The 23,083-nt window shown below is 36.7% G+C and overlaps 1 protein-coding gene across 2 annotated transcripts in view; it reads right to left on the bottom strand.

Moving 5' to 3' along the window:
- The window catches only part of LOC103093249 (mucin-16-like), a 165,882-nt gene that overhangs the window by 137,136 nt on the left and 5,663 nt on the right, over positions 1 to 23,083 (bottom strand). For both annotated transcript variants that reach the window (XM_056820567.1, XM_056820566.1), the window contains exons 3-11: positions 15,808 to 15,935; positions 15,618 to 15,685; positions 14,355 to 14,524; positions 13,670 to 13,711; positions 13,056 to 13,133; positions 4,118 to 4,245; positions 3,928 to 3,995; positions 2,671 to 2,840; positions 2,006 to 2,044 (exon numbers count right to left, since the gene is read on the bottom strand). In XM_056820567.1, the coding sequence (XP_056676545.1) occupies positions 2,006 to 2,044; positions 2,671 to 2,840; positions 3,928 to 3,995; positions 4,118 to 4,245; positions 13,056 to 13,133; positions 13,670 to 13,711; positions 14,355 to 14,524; positions 15,618 to 15,685; positions 15,808 to 15,935 (891 nt within the window). The remainder of the gene's footprint in view (positions 1 to 2,005; positions 2,045 to 2,670; positions 2,841 to 3,927; positions 3,996 to 4,117; positions 4,246 to 13,055; positions 13,134 to 13,669; positions 13,712 to 14,354; positions 14,525 to 15,617; positions 15,686 to 15,807; positions 15,936 to 23,083) is intronic.

The following is a 23,083-nucleotide window of genomic DNA, read 5'->3' on the forward strand; positions in this document are numbered from 1 at the left end:
TTTAGATGGATACTACTTGTCATTTTAAGGAAATATCCATTTATTACTATGTTTTCTCTTTTTTAAAGAGGAATGTATTGAATCTTGTCAAAGATTTTATCAGCATCTATTGAGATAATCATGTTTTTATATTAATTTTGTTATTGATCTGGTCAATTATGCTGATAGTTTTCTTCATATTAAACCAAGTCTTGCATTTCTGGAATTAATCCCACCTGGTCATGGTGAATGATCTTTGTGATATACTACTTGAGTCTCTTTGCCAGTATTTTATTTAAGATTTTTACATTGATATTCATTAAGCGAATGGATCTGTAATTTTCTTTGTTTGGCTCTTCCTGCATTAGGTATCAGCACCATATTTGTGTCATATTTGGAAACACTCCTTCTTGGTCCATTTTGCCAAAAAGTTTATACATCATTGGGACTAATTGCCCTTCAATGTTTTGAGAAAATTCCCTTGTGAATCCATCTGGCCCTAGGGTGTTTTCTTGGGGAGTTCTTTGACAGCTTGGTCAATTTATTCTTTTCTGAAATGGGATAATTTAAAAATTCTGTTTCCTATTTTGTTCATCTAGGAAATTTAAAATTTTTTGGTAAATATTCATCCATTTCTACAAGATTGTCAGTTTTATTCTCATATAATTGGGTAAAATAGCTAATAAAGATTGTTTTAATTTCTTTTTATTGATGGTGAAGTCACTCTTTATACTTTTGATACTGGTAATTTGATTTTCTTCTTTACTTATTGAAACAAATTAACCAATGCTATATGCTCTATGGGGCAGGTGGATTTTTTTTATTCACGAAACCAACTCCTAGGTTATTAGTTCAGTAGCATACTCACTTTCAATTTTATAAATTTCTCTTTTGACTTTTAGGATTTCCAATTTTAACCTTAATTAGAGAATTCTGATTAGTTCTTTTTCTAGTTTTTTTAGTTGCATACACATTTTTTTTATCTGCTTTTTTCCTCTATCTGATTAATGTAAGGCATTTACATTTTATATATAGTAGCCTCAACCCACTTCTCTCCTCCAGGGTCATTGGATGTTATTCTTCCTCTTACAGTATTATATAATTCTGTCAATATGGCCCTCTCCTTTTCCCTGGTATGGGAAACTTCACCTCCCATAGCTATGCCTGTGCACTAGTAGTCTTATATATCTGGAATGCTCTCCTTCCTCCCCTCCACCTCAGATTCAGTTCTATTACTACCTTCTACATGAAACCTTTCATGATTCCCTAAACTCTTCCTCCCTAAATACCTTTTAATTGTACTTATTCTTAATTTATACCTTTTAATTATACTTATTCTTAATTTATATTCAATATATATTCATGTGGTTGTCATCATTGTTAGAATACTGAGACCTTGTGAGAGGGATCATTTCATTCTTTGTCATACATGTCACCTGAGACTATGTGTCTTTCCTGCCCTCTCCATTTCCTGCTTCATGTCCTTGGGTGAGATATTAAGTGAAAAAATAGAAGAGATGTTAAGCATTAGGCACTTCTTAACTGCAATGCCAGAGGATAATGATGACTGAGCAAGAGACTTTACTGGAGAGTATAGTTATTGAAGCAGCAGAGGATAAAAACATTATTAATGAAAATCAGTGGCCAACATTCATGAATGAAAGATATTAGGGGAGAGGCACAAGACACTGGAATGCTGGGAGATCCCCTCTATGTACCAGATTACAAAGACCACAAGGTCTGACTCTAAATCTTGAACAAGAAGTAAATAAAAGACAGTGTGCTTTCCAAATTCCATGGGGTGATTTTTTCCTATTGAACAATTTAGATATATGTTTTGAGTAGCAAATAAAAACATTGGCAAATAATAATGTCTAAATGTTAGCCATATTTAATAGCATATCTCATTCTGAACCCTGAAAACCACTTTAATTATTCTGTCCTGCACTACTCCCTTCCAAAAGGGTAAAAAAATCTTTCATGGTAGTGTCCCATAAAATATAGAATAAAGAAATTTAAAACTCACTCTTTGTGGATCTGATGCATGGCAGCTTATGGTTATACCCTGTAGTTGGGGAGGGGAAAAGAAAAGAAGGAGACGAAAGAAAGAAATTCAGAGGGAACAAGTGATGGAGAGAAGAAGGTGAGGGCAAGGAAGAAAAAGGCAAGGAACAGTAGATGAATGGAGGGAAGAGAAGAGGAGAACAGGATAGAAAAAGAAAATAGGTCAGAAGATAAGTGAAGAAGTGTGGGGAATATTTGAGAAATGAGAAGACAAAAAAGAATAAGAAAAAAGGGGGAGAGAAGAAAGAAGAAATAAAGAAACATGAGAGGTGGAGAGAAAAAGAGAAAGAGAGAGAGTACATATAAATCTTTGAGTAGGGTATCTCTATGTTGGCAAAAGGTTAAAGGAGGAATGGAGAGGAGATTATTTGGGGCCCATAGGATTGGAAAATGGTGATTCACCACTCAAGAGGAAGGGATTCATGGCATACTTCTTGGTTGCAGGAGAAATGAGCACTCCATATTTTCATGGTTTGTCACCTCTTTGAGGGCCAGTGCTCCTCAGAGAGGGAAATGATGAAAACGGAGAGGCTCAAAAGGAAAGAAGAATTTGGGGCAGGAGGGCTATTTTCTGGAATGGGAACCCCCAGAGGAAGAGAGGTACAAGTCCCAAGTCAAGCTATTTACCATCCACAAAGAGACTGTCTCTCTCTACAAGCAGGTGTTTTAGGTTTCTTCCATAGATGTATTCAGTCAGCTCCCAGTAAACCTTCTCTTTGTTCAGGAGAGGTTTGGAGGAATCTCCCTGACAAGTACACAGTACCTTCACTCCTGTTGCTGTCCCATTCTTCAGAGGCCTGGAAATTGATGTTTCAGTCAATAGATGTCAAACATAGCCCTTCCTGAGGGTCACATGAATCAGATTAAAGTGTCATTCCTGATTAAAGTGTAGTTCCAATCTGATTTTAATTTGTTCACTTATTAATTTAAAAGGTAATATCTGTGTATGGTTTTCTGAGTCAATATGCAGGCCATAGGGACCCTGATGTATAATTTAGTAGTCTTAGTTTCTTTTTGAGTTTGACACCACTGGTTTATTTTCTGAAAGTGATTTATTCAGAGGACACTTTTGAGAGAAGTGGCTTATTCTGAACAAAGGTTCAGAGAGGATTGCAAATTTAGACTTGAAAAGGACATCAGAAGCCATCAAATCCACCCTCTCATTTTATAGAGGAAAGAAATTGAGGCTGGAGCAGATTATGTGACTTGCACAGCATCACACATCTGATTCACATTCTTCCTGATTGAATGGCTTAGCACTTTATCTTCCACGATGGAGCTGGCAGTGCTCTGATTTTTATGTTTACAAATATGTATGAGGTCTGATTATCTTCAGTAATTTCTTTAGAGTAGTAGAAAGATTGTTGAACTTAAAATCAAAGGGCCTGTGTTCAAATTCTGAATTGGACAATATCATTGAAATTAGAAAAGGTACTGGACTATCCTTGGGACTTCATTTTTCATCTGTAAATGAAGAGAATGGTCCAGATGACCTCTACTGTCCCTTCCAGCTTTCAATCTATAATGCTATGATTCTAGAGATAGTGAGAGTTGATATGTTCTAATCAATCAATTTCTAAGCACTCACTTGGTGCCTCCTATGTTATTCCTTTCACATGGAGTTATAAAGTTAAAATGAGTAGAGTCAAAACCTTCTCTTTGGAAGACTTATGGGAAAAGAATTTTTTTTTCTACCTGGGAAAGGGTAGAAGGAAGTCCAGAATATTTCTAATGGCTTGTTGTCTGGGGGATTTTATCCATTACAGCTTGGGAAAGAAGGAATTGCTATTGGGAAGGAGAAGCAGCAGCAGCCTGGACAAAACCTGAGTCAAATGGGAAAGGGTGGTCTTTGCTATTTGAGCTGACATCTTGCAGGATTCTCACCTCAGCAAGGTCACACTGCATCCAGCATACTGAGAGCCAAGGGTGGTCATTCCAAACACTAACTTGAGCTGGAAACAAAAGTAGAGAAGGGAACTTCTGAGTATCTGGCTAGGTCAAGCCTGGATACCCAGGACTGAGGAAGGCAGCATGGGAGACAGGAGGTAGAGGGGAAGTGGGGATGGAGTCTCACCAGTTGCTGCAGGACATTCTCAGTGGCCTTGAATGTGCTGGAATCCTTTTCACTCATCTTTGCTTCGTACAACATGTTGATGATGGTGAAGTTGAGGGTGAAAATTTTATAGTAAGGGGTTCTTGATACTGTACAGAAGGAAAGATATCACATTGTCTGACTCTTACAAATGTTATTCAAATGAGAAAAAATGGTTTGTAAACCTTAAATTTCTATCTAAAATGCCAGTTATTGTAATCACCATTATCATGATCATCACCATTATTCTAAGTGGCACTATTCTAGTCCTTCCTCAGAGGAAAACTCAGAAGGATGAACCCAGCAATGAAACTCTGATGACATCTCTAGCCATATACACTTTTTTTCTGGCAGTATTAAAATTTGTGGATTTGGAGTCAGAAGACTTGGGTTCAAATCATGGCCCTGCCATGTCCTATATCTTTGCCTTAGTTTCCTCACATGTAAAATGAGGTTATAATACAGTTTCAAAGATAAGAACTGATTACTTGACAAAAATTGCTGGGAATACTGAAAATTAGTCTGGCAGAAACTAGCGATGGATCAATATCTTGCACGGCATAACAAAGTAAACTCCAAATGGGTCCACGAGTTAGGGACAAAAGGAGATATAAAATAAATGAGAGTTATCAGGAGAATTGTATCTTTCATATATTAATGGATGGGGATAGTTCATGTTCACACGAGGGATAGAGAGAACAGCAAGGTAAGATGGACAATGTTGCTAACTTAAAATTAAGCAAAACCAATGTAGGTAAAATGAGAAGAGAATCAAATAATTGAAGGGAAAAATCTTTGCTTCATATTCTTCTGATAAGGGTCTTATTTCCAATTTCTAATAATTTAAATTTATAAGAATAAAAGCCCAGGGCAGAGCCAAGTTAGTGGAGAAGGTACTCATCATTTCTTCTCTGATCTCTATTAAATTACCCACCAAAAAACTGATTTAATGCCTTAAAATGAATTCTGGAGCTTATTATCTCCAAGAAGCAGGACCGAAGGGAAGAAGGAAAACAATTTGCATCTTATAATTTCAGGAAACATATATTGAAAAATTGTTATTACATGTAATTTGGCAAATATAATATATTTGAATAAAATTATTTTTTAGAATTAAAGTTAAAATTTTTTAAAAGGTAAAAGGCATCAGGCTATTAGGCAACATGCTAGCCATATGTGGCCTGATTTGTCAGCAGTGCTGGATGCAATACCACTTTCCCTAATAACAAAGTTAATTCTCTATTGGAAATAAATACTTGAATGCTCCTTGTTCTATTATTAGGATTAATTAAACCATAGGGCTAATGAGGACCATTTAGAGTAATTGGGATTTTAGCAGCTAAGGACAGGGTAAAGAACAGTGGGTTAGGTTTCTCTAAGACCAGACAGAATCTTGGGAAGACTGCCTGTTGGCATTCTGGGCAGCCTGAGGCACTTAGTTCTCCAACTGCAGACCTGCATAGCAGGTGGTTTCCTGGAGTTTTTTTTTTTCCCTAGAAGGCTGGTGTTTCTGTTCCTTAGAACCCTGAAAAAACCCAGGGGCAGGTGAAGGAGAACAGGTTTGAGTTTCTGGAATAAGTTTGTGGGAGAAATCAACAAAAATAAGAGAGAGACAGTTTTTCCTTTGTGTGATGACGAGAGGGCCAAGCCATTTTGAGGCCTGCTTAGGCCAAAAAGCCTATCTAGACCTGGAAGGACTGGCAGTTGGCAGAGAGAGTGAATAACCAAACTGTTTTAATGCTTAACAAGATCTAAGAGACAGTAAACTTACTTATATAAGAAACAGAGAGGTAGTTTTTTCCCCCCTCTGTGTTAATGCAGAGTGGGCAGGGTCTTTGAGGCCTACCAAAGGCCCAGAAGCCTGACTAGGCTGAGAAAGTACTGGGAGTTGGAGGAGTGATCTGAAGGCATTGGTTAATATATACATATATATGTATATAAGGATATATATGTATATATATATATATATGTATATATATATAATTTTTAGAATAGGTTATTTAGCATAGATTCTAGGGACTTAGTTCAGTGATAAGAAATTGTAAGTTAGGCTCAGGGAAGCCTGAGCAAGAAGCTGATTCTCTTGAATCAGAGGGAATTAGAATAAGCTTTTGTTAGAGTTAGGGAATCAATCCTAATCCTCAACCTTCATTATCTTTCCTTATCTTTCCTCAAACCTCTTTTCAATATTTATTAGAGGTTTCTTCACATCTGTCTCCAGCATTTATCCACTGCACAGGCCCAGTTACATGGTGTTCTCCCCACTTAAAATCCCTATATTAATATTCTAGCTATTCCTAGTTACAGCACCCTTATTTGCAACATTCTTGATGATAGATTAAATTTAACATTTTTTGGCAAGCCAGAGAGGTATCAAATCTAGATTCTTCAACACAATCAAGGGCAAGAAAAGTAAATGAAGAGAAGAAATTCAGTCAGCGATAAATAAAATAGAGATTTTATGTAACATGAGTCACTTCCCTTCCCTAAAGTTTTTTGTTCAGAAAATGGCTTGATGGGCTGCCTCCATTCCTCACCTAAGATCATCTAGAGGCATTTGTCCTCTTATTCTCATCCCCTCCACACCCAGAGCTCCAAACTTGACCTTCTACACCAAGCTGATTCAGAAAGTGCCAGTTTTCCAATTATGACTTCTGACCAGTTCCAGGTTCTCTTGGCTATGGGAGTTCTTGGAAACACCCAGTGGCCAGAGCATTGTAGGACCAGGTCACAGAATTATAGATCTACTATGTAGGAATTAATGCATAAACTAAGGCAACAGAAACCCCAGGATGGAGAACAATACCTCAGAAAGGACCAGATCTAGAGGTAAATCTCTGGTTTTGGCACTAAAATGTGGACCAAATGCAACCAAAGGTCCAAGTGAATTATTGTGCCAAGGTGAGGAAGCAGGTTGTGGAAACTGACCTTAAATGGAAAGTCCTGCAACTATTATTAACCCCTTTTACAGAAGAGCAAGTTGAGTCTCACAGAGATAAAGTGACTTGCCCAGATCTGCATCACTTACCTTACCCAAAGGTTCCTCGTTCAAAAGCAGCATTTTTTGATCTGTCTATATTTCTGACCACTGTCTACACTGACACCTGGTCTTCTGACCTTCATGGCTTTGACCATAGAAATAGCTAGGTGGTATAATGGACAGAGTGCTTTGCCTGCAGTCAGGAAGACCTAAGTTCAAATCTAATTTTATTAGCTGTGTGATTCTGGGCAAGTCACTTAGTTTTTGATTGCCTCTGTTTCCCCACCTGCAAAATGGAGCGGAATATATCACCAAACTGCTAGGGTTATGATAAGGACCAAATGAGATAATATTTCTGAGAAATGCTTAGTCATCATGCCTGGAACATAGTAGGTGCTACATAAATGCTTATTCCCTTCCCCTTCCCTTTTCCATAGGTTGCAGTTGGGTAGGTATAGAAGAGAGGATTTGAAGACAATTTTTCCTAGTAAACTGAACCCTACCAGTGCACCCATTAGATCAAAGCAATCAATCAATCACTATTGATTTAGTTGTTTATTATGTGCCCAGCCCTGTTTTAAATCCTGAGGATGTAAATAAAAATTTAAAACAAATTCTCTGCCCTTGGAGAGTTCACAGAAGGAACAGCCCCCCCAAAGGGGAAAGAGACTTAGCCATTCAACGTGAGGTGCTGGGGCTCAAATCTCTCTTGGACCTTGAAGCACAGCAGAATAGAGTGGAAAGAATGATGACTCTGTAATCAGAGGTCCTGGGTTCAAATGTCACCTCTGATTCTTTCTATATTTGTGATCTAGGGTATCTTAATTTCTCTGGGCCTCAGTTTTCACAGATGGAAATGAAGGGGTTAAGCTAGGTGACCTTTGAGGGTCAATTCTAGTCCTATCCAATCAATGTTAGCTAATCATGGGGGCAGCTGGGTAGCTCAGTGGATGGAGAGCCAGGCTTAGAGATGGGAGGTCCTGGGTTCAAATATGACCTCAGACACTTCCCAGCTGTGTGACCCTGGGCAAATCACTTGACCCCCACTGCCTAGCCCTTACCACTCTTCTGTCTTGGAATCATTGGTTCTAAGACAAAAGATAAGGGTTTTTTTTTTTAATTTAAAAAATAAAAATAAATAAAATGCCAGTTTTATTGCCATCTCTTCTGTGAAACCATTCTTGCTATTTTCTCAACAATTTTCTATTTTAATGATAAAATTACAAGTGAATTAGATCAAACATTCAAAGAAAAATCAATGCCAATATTATCAAAAATAAGTAATTCTAATTAAATTATTACCATTACATGGTCTTGATACCCACACAAAGGAAAGACAAAGGAAAGAAAAAATTAAAGATACACTACTCCTAATGAATACTGATACACAAATATTAAATTAAATATTAGTAGAAAAATTATGGCCACGTGTTTAAAAAATTATGTACTATCACTGGACTGTATTTATTCCAGGAATGGAAGCTTTGTTTAGTATATTAGTAAAATTAAAATATAATGTACCAGGGTTAATAGCAAAAATAATAAAATTATTATTTTAACAATAAATGCAGTAAACACTTTGACAGGAAATAGCATTTGTTTAAAAAAATTTATACCATAAAAATGAATAGATATTACACCTTGAAATGGTAAATAGTATTTAACTAAGACAAAGAGTCAGCAATATCTATCTATCTATCTATCTATCTATCTATCTATCTATCTATCTATCTATCTATCTATCTATAGAGAGAGGAGAAATTTTAAAGGTCTCACCAATGAAATTGGGAGTAAAATAAGAAAATCCATTATCATCATTAATGTTAAAAATAATTTGAGAAATGCAATGGAAGCTATAGTATTAAAAAAAAAGAAATGAAGAAATAAGGAAGGTAGGGAAATAGTCAGTATTTGCTGATGATATATGATGGCCTGCTTAAAGAAACCTAGAGAATCAACTAAAAATTAAGTTAAACAATTAATATATGCAACTGAGTAATGGGATATTAAAAAAAATAGAACAATCCTCAATTTTTGTGTATTACCAACAAATATGAAGCAGGAAGAGATAGGAAAAGAAAACCCATTCAAAATAACTATAGAATTATAAAATATTTATAAATCCACATATCACAAAAAAGAATTATTTGAATAGACTGGAGTCAAGATGGTAGATTAGCAGCAGCTACTGTTAAGGGAGATTTTGGAAGAAGTAATGAAACAGATTATATACACAGAGTTGATGGAACAGGGAACTTTTCACTGGGGATCCAGCAAGTGCAAGAGAATCCTGGATTAGAATCCTGTGAAAATAACTGCTGTCAGGGGCAGATGGAAGAAGACTCTGGTAAAAGAAACATCCCCAGGACCTCGCTCTAATCTGTGGACATTTCTACTTGTTCCTGAGAATAACCCAGTTGATTTACGAAGATCCATTTAGTCATTAAAACTGCTACTACTCAAGAAAATAAATCTCTTAATAAGGTTGATCTGAATCTGCTCAGTTTACCGTGAGGGGGGAAACTTTGGCCTTACCTGAGTAGATCAAAGTCACACCTTGACTCCTGACTCCATCAATATCTGTTCCTACTCTGGAGACTATTTTTCATCGTGGGCTTAGCCTATATTAGATCTGATTAGAAGGGAGAATTGAGGTAGAGAGAGTAGAGAACATAGCCTCAACTTGACTTAGGGCTGAAGACACTCTGTGAAGAGTCAGATGTTGGGATATAGATAATGTTATTAATGGTTAGGGAAAATCCTCAGCCCACATACCTTTCTCCATCCTCAACAACATCTACAAATAAATCGGTTACCTTGAGAAGTGGAGTCAGAGTGATTGCCTACTGGCCTGTGTCAGAGAGAGAATAGCTATTTTCACTCTCTGGCTCTAAGAAGACCATCTTGCATGACTGGGTCAAGTAAAACCCCAGCCAACCATTTATATCAGTCTTTACACAACCCAGCTGAACTCTCCTCATATTCCTCTCCAAACAATTATAAATAACACCTCCAATCAAATTTTAGAGTAACAGAGTCAACAAAAGGTCAAAATGAGACATTTCATTCCTAAGAAAACTTGAGAAGTTAGCAGGAAAAAGATGTGACTCAGAGGGAGTAGGGCAGATCTGTCCCTAACACACAGACAGTGGCTGTTGTGATCAGAAAGAGATTACAGGAGACTCCATTGATGACAGTGGGTATGGATACCACTGATTGGCCAATGTTGCCAATATACAGTTCTTAGTTACAGTTCCTTGGTGGAGAAGAGTACTAGTAGTCCTTCAAGACTGATATGGGGCCCATAGTTCCAAAGCAAAGAGGAGGGCTGGTTCTTGCAGCTGAAGTGGACCAGGAGCCCTTTCTGGGTAAAACCCAGAGTGCAGACTAGGATAGCAGTGATCATACCTAATTATAGTATTACACCACTTTGGAAGCATTAAAAAGTCACAGACCTCTAGAACTAGATCTACAAAGAACAACATGAAGAATACCACAGCTTGAGACCATGACTTTCCTTTCTCCTGTGAGCAAAGCTCCATTTTTATATGAAGTTCAAAATTAAGAAATGGATGGAAAAATCAGCAAACGACAAAAATGAACTTGATCACGAAAAACTATTATATTGGCAGGGAAAACCAAGAATAATCTCAGAAGAAGATAACAATGAGAAAACCTCAAAGAAAAACCTAAAGAAAATTAATACTTAAGTGAACCAAACCAAATTTTGGAATTTCCAGAAGAGTGAAAGCTAAGAGATAAGATTTTTAGAGGGAAAACTGGAGAAGAAAACTGTGAAAAGAGAATGAACATCTTGGCAAAAGGAGCCCAAAAATATTAAAGAAAATAACTTAAAAACAAAATTGGCAAAATGTAAAAGAAACCTAAAAATTTCCTGGAGAACACTTTAATTAGAAGAATTGACTAAACATAAAAAGAGGGACAAACATTCATGAAAGAAAAGAATTAAAAAAAAACTCAACTGGACAAATGGATAAAGAGGTACAAAATCTCACTGAAGAAAATGATTCTTTCAAAATCAGAATTGGTCAACTGGAAGCTAATGACTTCTTGAGATATCAAGAAAAAGTAAAGCAAAGACAAAAGAATTAAAACAGGAAAAAATGAAGCACTTCATTGGAAAAACAACTGACCTGGAAAATAGAGAAGAAATGATTTAAGAATTATTGGATTACCTGAAAGCTATGATCAAAGAAAGATCAGGAGTATAATCTTTCAAGAATTTATCAAGGAAAAATACCTTATCTAAAGAATTGAAAAAATCCACTGATCATCTCCTGAAAGAGATCTAAAAATGGAAACTCTCAGGGAATATAGTCAAAGAGAAAACATGCAGGCATCCCCAAACTATGGCCTGTGGGCCACATGAGGCCCCCTGAGGCCATTTATCTGGCCCTCACCACATTTCCTGAAGGGGCACCTCTTTCATTGGTTGTCAGTGAGAGGATGTATCCTGTGCTCCTGGAGTACTGTATGTGGCGATGCCACAAAGATAGTTGTTGATGTAGTTTTAGATAGATACTACTTGTCCTTTTCAGGAAATATCCATTCCTTCCTATGCTTTCTCCTCTTTTTAATAGGAATGGGTGTTGAATCGTGTCAAAGATTTTTCAGCATCTATTGAAATAATCATGAGTTTTATGTTAATTTTGTTATTGATCTGGTCAATTAATGCTGATAGTTTTCCTCATATTAAACCAATTTTGCATTCTGGCTATTAATCTCACTGGTAAATGATCTTTGTGGTATTTTATTGGAGTCTCTTTGCTTAGTATTCCATTAAGATTTTTACATCAATGTTTGTTAAGGAAATTGATCTGTAATTTTCTATTATGCTCTTCCTGGCTTAGGTATTGGCACCATATTTGAGTCACAAAAAGCACTTGGAAATACTCCTTCTTTGCCTATTTTTCTAAAAAATTATATAGTATTGGATTTGATTTCTCTTTAAATTTTTGAGAGAATTCCCTTGTGAATCCATCTGGTCCTGGAAGACTTTCCTTGGGGAGTTCTTGAGAACTTCAATTTTTTTCCGAAGTGGGATCATTCAAATATTATACTTCATCATTTGTAAACCTAGGAAATTTATATTTCTGTAAATATTCATCCATTTCCACTAAATATTCCACTAGAGAAGTTTTATTTTCATATAATTGGGTATAAAATAGATACTATTGATTGTTTTAATTTCTTCTTCATTGATGGTGAAGTCACTTTTTATACTTCTGATACTGATTTATATTTCTGATACTGATAATTTGATTTTCTTCTTTCCTTTTTGAATCATATTAACCAATGCTCTATGCTATATGGGACGTGTGTTTTGTTTGCATGTTTGCTCATTTATTTCATAAAATCCACTCCTAGTTTATTTAAGCTAAGTAGATCTCTTATTTTTAATTTTATCAATTTCTCCTTTGACTTTAAGAAATTCCAATTCTAACATTAGAGATTTCTGATTTGTTCTTTTTCTAGTTTTTTTTTAGTTGCATGCACAATTTTTTGATCTGAATTTTTTATCTCATTAATTTGTAAAGGCATTTGCATTTTTTATCACAGCCTCAGCCCACCTCTCCAAGGTCATTGGATATTATTTTTCCTCTTGCATTACATAATTCTGCCAATCTGACCTCCATCTCCTGGCTATGGGAAACATCATCTCCCATAACTATGACATTGCACTAGCTGTCTGCTATACCTGGAATATCCCCTCCTCCCCCTCACTTTGGTCAAGATTCAGCCCCAGTACCACCTTCTTCATGAAACCTTTCATGATTCCCTATACACTCTTCCTTAAATACCTTGTTAATTGTATTTAGTCTTAGTTTATATTCAATATATATTCATCTCTGTAGTTTTCACCATTGTTAGGGAATACAGGGACTTTGTGAGAAGGGATCATTTCATTCTTTGTCATACCTGATACCTGGGAATTTGGGTCTCCTGCCCTCTCCATTTCCTGCTTCATGTCCTTGTGGATATTGGGTTTAATTAAACCTTTCCAGGGTAGAAAAACCAGAAAAGAAGTTAAACAAACTACCTGTAATGCCAGAGGATGATGATGACTTAGCAAGAGACATTATTGCAGAGAATGTAGTTATTGAAGGAGCAAAGGATAAAAACATTATTAATGAAAAGTACTGGCCATTGTTGGTGAATGAAGAATATGGGGAAGAGGCACAAGTCTCTCTGGAATGCTGGGAGATCCCCTCTAAGTACTAGATTACAAACACAACAAGGTCTGACTCTTAATCTTTAACAAGGAGGAAATAGGGAAACAGCCTGTTTCCCATGGAGGTAATTTTCCCTTTTGAAATAGTTAGATATGTTTTGAGTAGCAAAAAGAAAATACATTGGCAAATGAGTAAATACAGTTGAAGGATTAGCCATATCTAATAGCATATCTCATATTCTGAACCCCCAAAATACCACTTCTATTTCTCTGCCCTACACTGCTCCCCTCTCCAAAAGGGTAAAAAAATCTTTCATTGTAGTGTCCCAGTAAATAGAGAATAAAGAAATTTAAAACTCACCCGCCTTTCTGGATTTGAAGAGTGTCATCTGACGATTATACCCTGAAGTTGCGGAGGGAAAAAGAAAAGGAAGAATAGAAAGAAATTCAGAGGGAAAGTGTTGGAGAGAAGGTGAGGGCAGGGAAGAAAAAGTCAAGGAATAGTAAATGAAAGGATAGAAGAGGAAAGGAAAATGGGAAAGAAAAAATAGAATAGGACCCAAGAGAAGTGAAGATAAGAGTTTGGGAAAGATAGAGAAAAGAGAAGACAAAAAAGGAAAGAGAAAAGAGAGAAGAAAGAAGAGAGAAAGAAAAGTGATAGGTGGGCAGAGAGAGAGTACACATAAATCTTTGAGTAGGGTATCTATACGTGGGCAAAAGGTTAAAGGAGGAATGGAAAGGAAATGGTTTGGGGCCAATAGGGTTGGGAAAATGGTGCTTCACCATTCCAGAAGAAGGGATTCATGGCATACTTCTTGGTTGAAGGAACCTAAGAATAATCCAGCCTCTTCTGATATTTAGAAGTGAGCCCTCTATGTCTTCATAGATTGTCACCACTTTGAGGGTCAATGCTCCCAGGAGTGAGAGAGAAACCATGAAAACAAAGGAGACACAAAAGGAAAGAAGAATTTGGGGCAGGTGGGTCTTTTTCTGGAATAGGAACCCCCAGAGGAAGAGAGGTACATGTCCCAAGTCAAGTTATTTACCATCCACAATGAGGCTGTCTTTGTCTATAACCAGGTTTCTTAGTTTTCTTCTAAAGAGCTGTTCAGTTAGCTCCCAGTAAACCTTCTCTTTTTCCAGTTCAGGTTTGGAGGAGGTTTCCTTAAAAGTACACAGGGCATTCACTCCTGTTGCTCTTCTTTTCTTCAGAGACCTGGAAATTGATGTTTCAGACAAGAGGCATCAAGCATAGCCCTTCCTGAGGGTCACATGAACTAGATTTAAAGTGTTATTTCTGATTAAAATATAGTTCCAATCTGATTTTAACGTGTTCATTTATTAATTTAAAAGGCAATATATAAATGTGTATGGTTTTCTGAGTCAATATTCAGTCCATAGGGACCCTGATGTGTAATTTAGTGACCTCAATTTCCTTTTGAGTTTGACACCACTGGTTTATTTTCTGAAATTGAGCTATTCAGTGAACACTCTTGAGAGAAGTGGTCCACTTTGAACAAAGGTTTAGAGAGGATTTTAGATTTAGATTTGAAAAGGACATTGGAAGCCATCAAATTCAGCCCTCTCATTTTATAGAGGAAAGAAATTGAGGCTAAGGCAGGTTATGTGACTTGCACAGCATCACACAAATCTGGTAAGTGAGAGAAAATTTGAACCCTATTCTTCTTGATTCTATGGCTTAGCACTTTATACACTACAATGGAATTGGCAGTGATCTGTAAATACACTCATTTCTATGTTTACAAGTGTCTATGGAGTCTGATTATTTTCAGTAGTTTCTTTAGAGTAGTGAAAAGAACATCGAACTTAAAATCAAAGGGCAAGTGTTCAGTTTCCAGATCTGATTATCTTTGACCTTGGAAAAGTTACTGGAATCTCCTTGAATCTTCATTTCTTCAACTGTAAATTAAAAGAGTGGTTCAAATGATCTCTACTGTCCCTTCCAGCTCTCAATATTTATCTTATGAGTCTAGAGAAAGTTAATGTTCTAATCAATCATTTTCTAATCACTCACTTGGTGCCTCCTATGTTATTCCTTTCATGTAGAGTTATAAAGTGAAAAACAGCTGCAATCTTGGTTTTGGAAGAGTTATGGGGATGGAATATTTCTCCACCTGGGACAAGGTAGAAGGAGCCTAGAATATTTCTAATGGCTTGTTGGTTGGGGGTTTTTATTCATTATAGCTTGCTATTGGGATGTATAAGAAGAACCAGCCTGGGCATCATCTGAGTCAAATGGGAAGGTGCTGGTCCCTCATATGTGAACTGATGGCTTTCAAGATTCTCACCTCAGCAAGGTCACACTGCATCCAGCATACTGAGAGCCAAGGCTGCTTCTTTCAAACAATTCCTTGAGCTGGAAACAAAAGTAGAGAAGGGAACTTCTGAGTACCTGGCTAGGTCAAGCCTGGATACCCAGGACTGAGGAAGGCAGCATGGGAGACAGGAGGTAGAGGGGAAGTGGGGATGGAGTCTCACCAGTTGCTGCAGGACATTCTCAGTGGCCTTGAATGTGCTGGAATCCCTTTCACCCATATTTGCTTTGTACAACAAGTTGGTGATGGTGAAGTTGAGGGTGAAAATCTTATAATAAGTAGTTCTTAATTCTGTACAGAAGGAAAGATATCACATTGTCTGAATCTTACAAATGTTATTCAAATGAGAGAAAATGCTTTGTAAACCTTAAAGTTCTACCTAAACTAGTTATTGTGATGATCATTATCATGATCATCACCATTATTCCATGTGGTACTGTCCTAGTTCTTCCTCAGAGGAAAACTCAGCAGAATGAACCCAGCAATGAAACTCTTGAGGATACCTTTAACCATACACACTTTTTTTCTGGCAGTGTTAAAATTGTGGATTCGGAGTCAGAAGACCTGGGTTCAAATCATGGTCCTGCCATGTTCTATGTTTTTGCCTTAGTTTCCTCTCATCTAAAATAAGGACATTAATTCAGTTTTAAAGATAAGAAATTACTTGACAAAAATTGCTAGGAATACTAAAAATTAGTCTGGCAGAAACTAGGGATGAACCAATATCTTGCATAACATAACAAAGTAAACTTTGAATGGGTTCTAGAGTTAGATACAAAGGTGATATAAAATAAATGAGTTATGAGGAAAATGTTAACTTTTATCTTCATGGACAGGGGGACAGTTCATGATCCCATGAAGGATAAATAGAAGAGCAAGATAAAATGGACAATATTGCTTACATGAAATTAGGTTGCTTTTCTCCCAAAACAAAACCAATGTAGTAAAATTAGAAGGGAATAAAGTAATTGGAGGGAAAAAATTTTCACTTCACTTCACATTCTTCTGAAAAGGATCTCATTTCCAATTTCTAATAATTCAGATTTAAGAATAAAATCCAAGAGTAGAGCTAAGTTGGCAGAGAAGGTACAGATCCTTCATCTGATCTCTATCAAATTACCCTCCAAGAACTTGATATAATGCCTTGAAATGAACTCTGGAGCAGTATAACACACACAAAAAACAAACAAGTGATTTTTCCCCACACAAAACCTTCTAGAAGGCCAGCTGGACAGACGGAGTGTACTGTGGTGGAGGTGGAAGTGGAGCACAGTGCAACAGGGCAGGCCCCATTAAGCCAACAGGCCTTGACCACAACTGAAGCAGTAGTAAAGTCTTCTAGAGCTTTCAGCCCCAGATAATAACAGGGTAATGGATCAGACAGTTGCTCAGGAGATTACATGGGTCTCTTTACTGACTCTTAAGGCAATTCTCTTGTTGCATTGCTCATATTCAGAAACAGATCCCAGTCTGTGGGAGAGATTCTCAGGGTGGAAAAGTGCTAGCAGACACAAGTGATTGTAGCCACAGGGGAGCAGCAGACTCTCCCTGGTCACAGTTCCAAGGAGGGAAAGAGTGGTTAGGGTTCCTGAAAAACCAGAATACAGACCAGGAGGGTAATAAACACACTTCTACTTGCATAAAACTGTAGAAATCTAATTTAGGGTTGGTCTAGTTTTCTAGGGTTAGTGAAAAGAAGGGAATTTTGAGATAAGCCCTGGGAAAGGCTTCTAGATAGTAAAGGAATTATGGGAGTCTAAAACTGTAAATAACTGAACTTCACTTCCTTCTAGCATTTCATCTGAGTTGGAGTGGATTTCGTTCTCTCTGTCTACAATTTCAAGCCAAAGAGGAGTTTCTACCTGGAAAGTCAGGATTTTTGTGGAGAAAATCTTTGATATCCAGGTAGAGTATTTGCTGTAGAAAACTAATTTATCTGAGTCCAGTTTTCATCTGTCAGTGATCTGTCTATTAGAATTCCAAATGGCTAATGTAATTCAAAGCTTTTCATCTATGATTTTGAGTTACCTATTACACACCAGCCAAACCCGGAGTTTTTTCCCTTTCTTTCTTTATTAATTACTGGTGGGAAGATTAGGGTCAGTCAGATAGCCTGGGAGAGGGTTTTAGATAGCATAAGCTGGTGTAGGTAAGGCCCAAAGAAGAAAAGAAGTCTCTCCTTAAGCAGGAGACTTAGGAGTTGGGTGGAGGTAGTTTGAAGAGTGTGAGGGTCATACCTACCAGTCCCCCTTATTCCTTTTGTTAAAATAAACTTTGTTTCCTTAAAGCTTCGAAGGGTTTTGTGCTTAGTTGGCCCTGAGGAGTTCCTTGGTAGATTATAATATCTTACATCCCTCTAGGACACTTCCCCATTATAATGCCACATCTGAAGGACTGAAATTTGATTGATCCCCAGAGTTAGCTCTGAAGGCAGCTGCACAAAGAACCTGAAACTTAGAACAGTACTCCATTCACCACAGGTACAGATTCCAAGTTAACTCTCTTTTTTGATTTAAAAAGGCAAGGGTTGGAAATGAGCAAACAGTAGAAAAAGAAATTCAACATAGAAAGCTATTTTAGTGACAGAGAAAAACCAAAACACAAACTCAGAATAATACCACAAAACTAAAGCTACTGCATCCAAAATTTCCAATAAAAATTGGGATTGCTCTTAAGTTTAAAAACAATTCATGGAAGAAGCTCAAAAAGAGCTCTAATCATCAAATAAAAGAGGTAGAAGAAAATTTGGGAGAAGTAATGAGAGTGATACAGGAAATTCATGAAAAAAAAGGAGTCAACACTTGGGTAAAAGAGAAACAAAAATATTGTAGAAATTAACACCTTTCAAATCAGAATATATAAAGTGATAAAAGACACATAAAAATTCAATAAAGAGATGAACTCTTTCAAAAAGCAGAATTGGCCATATGGGACAAGATATATAAAAATGCATTGAAGAAGAATTTATTAAAAGGCAAAATTAGCACTATGAGAAAAAAGAGGTATAAAATTCTGCCAAGGAAAACAACTTTAGAAGGTTGAATTGGCCAAATGGAATATGAAGTACAAAACCTCACTCAAGACAATTATCCCTGGTGTCCATCAATTGGAGAAAGACTGAAAAAAATTGTGGTATGTGATGGTGATGGAATACTATTATTGTGTTGAAAAGAATGCTGAACTGAAAGAATTCCATGTGAACCAGAAAGACCTGCAGGAATTGATGTAGAGAAAAATGATTAGAACCAGGAGAACATGGTACACAGAGACTGATACATTGTGGCACAGTTAAATGTAATGGACTTCTCTACTAGTAGCAATGCAATGTTTCAGGACAATCCAGAGGGACTTATGAGAAAGAACGCTATCCACATCCAGAGAAATAACTGTGAGAGTAGAAATACTGAAGAAAAATATATGATTGATCACATGATTCAGTGGGTATATGATTGGGAATTTTAACTTTAAATAATCACTTATTGCAAATACTAATAATTTGGAAATAGATTTTCAACAATAATAAATATATTACCCAGTGGAGTTTCTCTTTCAACTCTGGAAGGGGGAGGAAGGAGGGGAGGGAAAAAACATGAATCATGGAAACATGGAAAAATATTCTTAAATAATTAATTTTTTAAAATCATCCCTTAAAAATGAGAATTCAGCAAGTGGAAGATAATGACTCCATGAGATATCAAGAAACAATTGAAGAAAGTCAAAAAATGAAAAAAATAGAGGAAAATGTGAAATGTTTCATTTGAAAAACTACTGACCTAGAAAGAAAATTGAGAAGAGATAATCTAAGGATTAATGGACTGTATTAAAAGTCATGACTAAAAAAAGTGCTTAGGCATTATCTTCCAAGAAATTATCAATGAAAACTGCCCCAGTGTTGTGGAATGTAAAAATAATTGATTGTGGGTTTAAACTGATTAGATACTTGATATATCTTAGAATTAGATTAGAAGTTTGATGTGTTTACAAAGTATCTTCGGTTCATGTAAATGAAGTGAACTCATAAGTGAACTTCTTCAGGGCCAAGTGCAATGATTCTAAGGAGCCTCTTTTTATACAAAAATAAACTACTTATTCAGAATATAATAATATAAATGGATATAAAAGGATTTCTAACTCTAAGGGATTCTAACTCCACCCAAATAAAACTCTCTGGTTCCATAAGGAATTGCTTCTCCTGTCTCCACAGGCTACACTGATCCTTCCTCATCTGATGAACCCCAATTTTCTCTATTATACTATTATCCTTATAAAAAGTATATAATTCTTAACTTTTGTCTCCAAGTTATACAAATAACAAAGGCCAGCAGGCTGAGCCTCAGCCTCAGAAAGAACCAAGCCTTAATAGACTCAAGAGTCCAAACCAAAGACCAGGTCTTTCTTTGGCCTTCTCAGAGATAAAAAAAAAAGATTTATGAAACAGCAATTGAAAATCACTAGTGTTTCACAAGTTGGAAAAAGAAATCACTTAACTTCTTCATATTTTTCCCTTCTTTGCTTCTATCTTAGACAATGAGGGAAGAGAGAGAGATGATGTCACCTGCTCCCAGCACTCTGAGAGAGCCACTCTCACAGAGCAATAGATGTGTCACCCAGAGAGAGTAACTGCCACAGAAAAACTGCTATACTTCCCACACACACTGTCAACATTTGAAACTGACATTCTGTCTCAGATCTGTTTCAAATTCCAATTCTTTCTCAAACCAGTTTCTCTACTTCTTACCCTTAAAAACGAATGTAACAAGACAATTTATAATATCATCCTTATAGGAATAAGAGTGCAAAAGACAAATCAAAAGAATTCATCAATCACCTTCTGAAAGAGAGACCAAAAGGATAACTCCTCTAGAATATTATAACCAAATTCCAGAACTCCCAGATCGAGGAGAGTTATTACCATCAAACAAAAAGGAACAATAAAAATATTATGGAACCATGGTCAGGATAACCAAAGTTTTCAGGTGGGTCTATGATTCTCAAATTGCCTCTCTGAGATCTGTTCAACCACCCTCTAAATGAGATATTTTGTGTTGCCTTCTAATCTGTCATTCTTTTGACTTTGCTTAATAATTCTTGATGTCTTGAGATCATTGGCTTCTATTTGACCAATTCTAGTTTTTAATGACTGGTTTTCAGGTAAGAGCTTTTGGTTTTCCTTTTTGGTTTGATCTATCCTGCTTTTCATGGCTTCCAGGAAGTCATTTCTGGTCTTCAATTTGCTTATTATTTCCTTTGATTTCTGGGTTTCATTTTCCAAGTGGGAGATTCTGTCTTTTAAACTGTTATTTCCACACAATTAAAACTATATTCTAAACAATTGGAAAAACATTAATTTGTCATGGGTAGGATGAGCTAACATAATAAAAATGACCATCCTCCTCAAATTAATTTACTTATTTAGTGTCATACCCATCAAACTACCAAAAAACTTTTTTTTTACTAAATTAGAAAAAAAAACTATAACAATGTTCCTTTTGAAGAACAAAAGATCAAGAATATCAAGGGAAATAATGGAAAAAAAATGTGAAGGAATGTGACCTAGCAATACCAGATCTTAAACTGTACTATAAAGCAGTGATGATCAAAACAATATGGTACTGGCTAAGAGACAGAGGGGAGGATCAGTGGAATAGACTTGGGGTAAGTGACCTGAGCAAGACAGTCTATGATAAACACAAAGATCCCAGCTTTGGGGACAAAAATCCGCTATTTCACAAAAACTGCTACACAAACTGATTTGCTCATATAATTTCAGCTTGACAGGAAGTATTGAGGTGTTGTAGTCCAATATATAAGGAATAATAATGCTCTGTTGTAATAATGAGTCAATTATTGGTGTGATCCCTTCTACAGCTTCTTTGCTCAATGGGTATTGTGGAATACAAGGTGGTGGACCATCTTTCACCCTTACTCTTACTGGTGTTGCAGATTCCAGCAAACCAACATCTGTATAATGTCCAGCACATGGATATTTTGGAATGTCCTCAGGGATTGGATGAATATTCCCTTCTCCTTCTGCCTCAGTGTTATCTATAAACAGAACTAGAAATAAGGTTACGGATTCCTCTGGAAGTTGAAGGGAGATGTCTCTAGTAGGTGTACACTGGATTGTTGACCTCAGTTTACAAAGTAAATCCCTTCCCACCAAGTTCATAGGTGAATTGAGCATTAGGAGAAATGAATGTTCTACAGATAGAGGTCCAAGGGATACCATATGTGGTTCTAATTTTGAAACCCATTGTGGCTTTCCTGTGATTCCCATAAACTCCCTGGTACCCATTGCTTTGCACTCCCTAGATGACTCTTGCAGGACTGACTTAGTGACCTCAGTGTCCAGAATACAACTGACTCCCCCACCCTTAAGGTCACTAGGGGTTCTGTGATATTCATGGAGAATGCACCAGTATAATTGGAGCTAACATCGTCGGATCAGGGAAACTGTGAATCTTAAAAACTACCCAGACTACACTTTAGATTTGATTTAGCTATTTCCTTATTGTAAAAATGGAGATACTTGGTCTAACAAGAATCAGGAATGTCTTGGGAACTTTACATTACTCCACCCATACTTAGACATACTTTAGGGGAAGATAAAGTTGTAAACTCCTGATTGAACAATGAAGGTACTTAACTCATACCTTATAGTGAAGCTAGAACCTTAAGCTAAGTCTATTTTTAGATCTAATACAAAAAGGTGTTAAGTACTTGTAAAGGTTAAATTAATCACAAAAAGGTCAAGTAACTCACAAAAGGTAAGCTTAACAAAGAAGTATGAAGTACCTCAGAAGATATAATCTAACCAGAGAAGGTGAGAACTGAAGAGTGGTAAGAACTAAGAATGGGCAGTCCTGGGAAAAAGTGTCTACTGTGATTGGTAGATGCGAAAATTTAGGGGAGGTGACATAAGAGAAAATTCTCTTTAAAAGGAGGCTAAAAAGTCAGTTCAGGGTCTTTGAACTCAGTTCAGGAGATTGAGTTCAGTGGATGACTGGAGCTTCCTTGGAGACAGTCTCGTGGTAAGTGATAATACTGACTCCCTTTCCTTTAGACTCAGGAAGGCCACTTTGGCCAAGGCCTTTAACTACTGCCTGGCTCAGTCTGAGCCGGAGCAGTTTAAAATAATTCTCTCTCTCTGTCTCTCTGTCTCTCTCTCTGTCTCTCTCTCTCTCTCTCTCTCTCTCTCTCTCTCTCTCTCTCTCTGTCTCTCTCATCCTTAATTCCTTCTCTCTCTCCATTAATTAAAATCATCATAATTCCCAGCTGACTTGGGTATTTTATCATTTGGGAAATTTTCCTGGTGACCAATTATTTAGATTTAAGTCAAAACACTAAAAATTATCCTTACAAAACCCAACTCTTGTCCCTGTTCCTCATCCTCCAATTCCCCATCGGACTGCTTCTTACTACTAGATCCATCTAAGGGT

Source organism: Monodelphis domestica, chromosome 3 (genome assembly GCF_027887165.1).
Source record: "Monodelphis domestica isolate mMonDom1 chromosome 3, mMonDom1.pri, whole genome shotgun sequence".
In the NCBI taxonomy this organism is placed as follows: domain Eukaryota; kingdom Metazoa; phylum Chordata; class Mammalia; order Didelphimorphia; family Didelphidae; genus Monodelphis; species Monodelphis domestica.